Source organism: Centroberyx affinis, unplaced genomic scaffold, assembly GCF_046629955.1.
Source record: "Centroberyx affinis isolate AG114_WGS23_722 - 3 ecotype Tasmania unplaced genomic scaffold, CSIRO-AGI_Caff_v1 ptg008248l_1, whole genome shotgun sequence".
Lineage (NCBI taxonomy): Eukaryota > Metazoa > Chordata > Actinopteri > Beryciformes > Berycidae > Centroberyx > Centroberyx affinis.
In genome coordinates this window covers 72,501-76,205 of record NW_027284103.1, presented here as the reverse complement: position 1 = coordinate 76,205, position 3,705 = coordinate 72,501, and the positions used below count along the sequence as shown (strand labels likewise).

The 3,705-nt window shown below is 44.4% G+C and overlaps 1 protein-coding gene across 1 annotated transcript in view; it reads left to right on the top strand.

The window, feature by feature from the left end:
* Positions 1–160: 160 nt before the first annotated feature.
* LOC139640053 (A disintegrin and metalloproteinase with thrombospondin motifs 16-like) overlaps positions 161–3,705 on the top strand; it is an 8,828-nt gene continuing 5,283 nt past the window's right edge. The window contains exons 1-5 of the mRNA XM_071514213.1: positions 161–382; positions 521–577; positions 811–1,014; positions 1,142–1,289; positions 1,506–1,587. Of these exons, the coding sequence (XP_071370314.1) occupies positions 161–382; positions 521–577; positions 811–1,014; positions 1,142–1,289; positions 1,506–1,587 (713 nt within the window). The remainder of the gene's footprint in view (positions 383–520; positions 578–810; positions 1,015–1,141; positions 1,290–1,505; positions 1,588–3,705) is intronic.

Genomic DNA, 3,705 nt, shown 5'->3' with positions numbered 1-3,705 from the left:
TACACTTTTTTGATGTGCTTTACCAAAACATAGAGAGATTTTTGAAATAATAAGAGGCTATTAATAGTTGGGGGATATAAGAGCAATAAAAGAGAAAAATATAACTAAAAGCAATAAAATAATTCAAATCGCCATCATCATCATCATCATCATCATCATAATGCGTCCGTCCCTCCTGCAGTGCTCTCGCAAGTGCGGCAACGGCCTGAGGAAGAGGACGGTGCTGTGCACGAGCGCCAACCCCAGCGCACGGACACACACACACACACTGCCAGACGGCTCGTGTGTGGGCCTGCACAAACCTGCCAGCCAAGAATCCTGCTTCATCAAGCGCTGCCAGAAGCAACGCAAAGTCCAGTGGTTCGTCTCCACGTGGCAAGAGGTGAGTCTGTAGAAGACAAGGATGGCTTATTTTACATTAACATCGATTGTAATTTCTTTCAATAAATACAACAAATTTCTCTCTCTCTCTCTCTCTCTCTCTCTCTCTCTCTTTCTCCTCCCCTCTTTCATCCTCCAGTGTTCAGTAACCTGTGGTCGCGGGTATCAGGCACGTTTCATCAAGTGTGCCGAGAAGGTATGTACTTGTGCAGTATGTGCTGTGTTTATGTTTCAGTCATACATGCCAAAAAGTCAATTCCTTATGATGAAATTCCTACCATATGCATTATATCAGTGTCTATTAATCTGGAATCACTGCTTTCAATTCCTAACTCCCCAGTTTTGAAGAGTATTATCCATGACATGTTATCTCGTGGCATCTTATAGCTTATGTAATCTTTTATCCCTAAAAAAAAAAAAAAAAAAAAGGACACTGCGGGAAAATACAGAGAGCTTGCTGCCAAGAAGTGCCACCATGTCCCCAAGCCCTCGGTGGAGCTGCAGAGGCCCTGCGTCCCGGCCGAGTGTCCCGCCCGCACCACCCCACCGGTCCGCCCGTGGAGCACGCATCACCACGCCCTTCCTCCTCAGCCCCTGCCTCGACCAGACTGGCACTCATCCCCTTGGTCTCAGGTAACGTGAAGTGGGAAATTCACCTACACTTGGTGAACAAGTAAAAATACAAACATCTAATCTCTTATAGGCAATGCATGAGTTGCTGTACCTTCATCGGGGGTGGTGTTTTCTTTGCTGTCCGCAGTGCACGGTGACGTGTGGAGGAGGGGTGCAGGCCAGGACGGTCCAGTGTCTGGCTCAGGGGAAGCCCTCCCCTGGGTGCTCCCTCCACCTGAAGCCCGCCATGTCCCAGGCCTGCAACACCAACTTCTGCCCACAACCAGAGAAGAAAGGTACTGAGGCTCTTATATCATGCACTACTACTTTAACATATTCTTGGATACAAATTGAAACGAATCCGCTTGGAATCAGTAGTCTAAAACCTGTCCATTGTTATAAAATGATTTAAATGGTGGCTGTGGATACATAACCTTATGACTTTATTATTTACAGAATGGATATAGGTAAAATAAGCTCTTACATGTCTTTTTCCCCTGTTATGTCCCCAGATCTGGTGTGTAAGGACTACTTCAATTGGTGCTACCTGGTTCCCCAGCACGGAGTCTGCAACCACAAGTTCTACGGCAAGCAGTGCTGCAAATCCTGTTCGAATTCAAACCTATAATCATATGGAGTGACTCTGTCTCCGGCACGGACAGAAGGATAGTTAGATAGACAAAAGACTATATTTGACGTCCATGCTTGAAAAAGACAGCTTGTTTTTTGTTTTTTTTGCGTAAAGCATGTGGCGAGCACTGACAAACAAAAGACATTTCAATGGAAGTGGAAGAGAGTCGCGGTGCCCTTTCTTCTCCTTCGCGATGCCGGACATCTGGATACAAGAACTTGATGCTGACAGCACTACGCGGGAATGTGATCAGGAGGAACCAGGAAAATGGGGAATCTTGGTTAAATATGAATAGGAGTGACACGTCCAAAGGGAACTGAAATCCTGAATCCCTTGTTTCTATCTGTAACTGAACAGATCTGTACCCAGGACAGCATCTCCCAGTCGGCCAAAGGGGAATTATGGCTTACAATGTCTCAGGCAGTGCTACTCAACAACATATGAAGTGATGTGATATTCTATGGTGCAATTGTTTACTGCGTTTACAGACCAGACAGTAGGGTACATTGGAAAGCCGGGGCCTGATAAGGAAAATGGATGTTCCAAAGAAGCACATAGGAAGATATCATTTTGATTTAAGGTTTGATGAGTTCAAGCTGGGATCAATCAAAGTGGACTCACACAAGAGAACTGTTATGAGATGGTTGTGCGCGACAACATCATGACAAAATTTATGTCTTCTGTCACCAAATCAGACGTGAAATCCTCAAGTTTCAGGAAGGAGCAAATGAATTGTGTGGCCCATGTACAGTATTGGTTGTTTTATTTATTGGCTTTACAATACAGTGTTGCTGGAAAACTGTATTCATAAGCGGTATAAATGTGTCCTTTTTATTATTGTAGCCTAAGCCCATTACTTTCATATTTTGTATTACGTTTCATAGGATTCCATGCTGACAAACTGCACCTTTTTTTTATTGAGGACATTTATTTTATTTTTGCAGACAAATTCCGTTATATTAAAATCCCGATGATAGACTTCATCGTTGTAGACCCATCAACAATGATGAGTGATAATACACAACAGCTATGGAGTGAACATACATACAAAAGTTATGAGCATGCTGTTACACTCTTCCACCAAATCCTTCAATAAAACACAAGGCAGTCATGGATTGGATGCATTGATACGGCAACAAGAATCACGTGTCATGTCCGCTCCCGTTAAAACGCACTGAGAGATGATGGTTGATGCTGTTTTAAGGCGATTACTCAAATGTAAATGAAATAACAATAAACAAATGTATGTTCCTGTCAGCAACTCTGCTGCAGCGCGAGTCCTGATTTCATTTTCTCTCCTTCCATACAGGGGCGCTAAAGCTTTTCAGCCCCGGATCTAAGCTGAATGAATGTATCTAATTGTATTCTTATAGCAATGAGGGTGAAAAAGGGTTCAGGAAGGCAACTTGATCCCTTAAATCATCTGTGTTGGCAGACAGAGTGTTGTCATTGTCATCATGCCCTGATAGAGAAGTTTACTCCAAAATGCAAAGGCCAATAAAGGCGATTGAGGGGATCGAGTTGCCCTCCTGAACCTTTTTTCCCATCACTAGTAGGTTTATTTCCTTGGACTGAGCACCTCTTCCGAAAAATCTTTACTCTATGGTTCTTCTATCCTATTTCCAACAAAACAGAGTCTTTAGGCTGCAGTGGAGCGCGGTGCATAAGCCAGCACCCGCCATGCCAACCCGGTATGAGCCGTTTCAACACCTATGACATATTGTGTCTGGGCTCCCAACCTTAGTCATTTCTCAAGTCGAGGAGACACAGATGCCCAAAACATCATCGTCATTGTCATAATCCCCGGGACACGGGAGGGGGAGAAAGGAAGAGTGTGAGAAGATAGAAATAGAGTAGAAAGAAAGAGGGAGAGCATCTATGTGTCGGGCACTGTCATAGAAAAATGCCCTGAGAAAAGAGAGGGAGAGGTGGGCAGAGAGAAAGAGGGGTTTTCCTCCCTGTCACCCATCTCCCTGTAGTTGATTTATAGCCGGTCAGCTGTGGGCACCGTGTTGCTGTGTGAATGTAGGCCAGTGTGTGTGTGTGTGTGTGTGTTAGCTGTGGACACTGTATTATGAGTG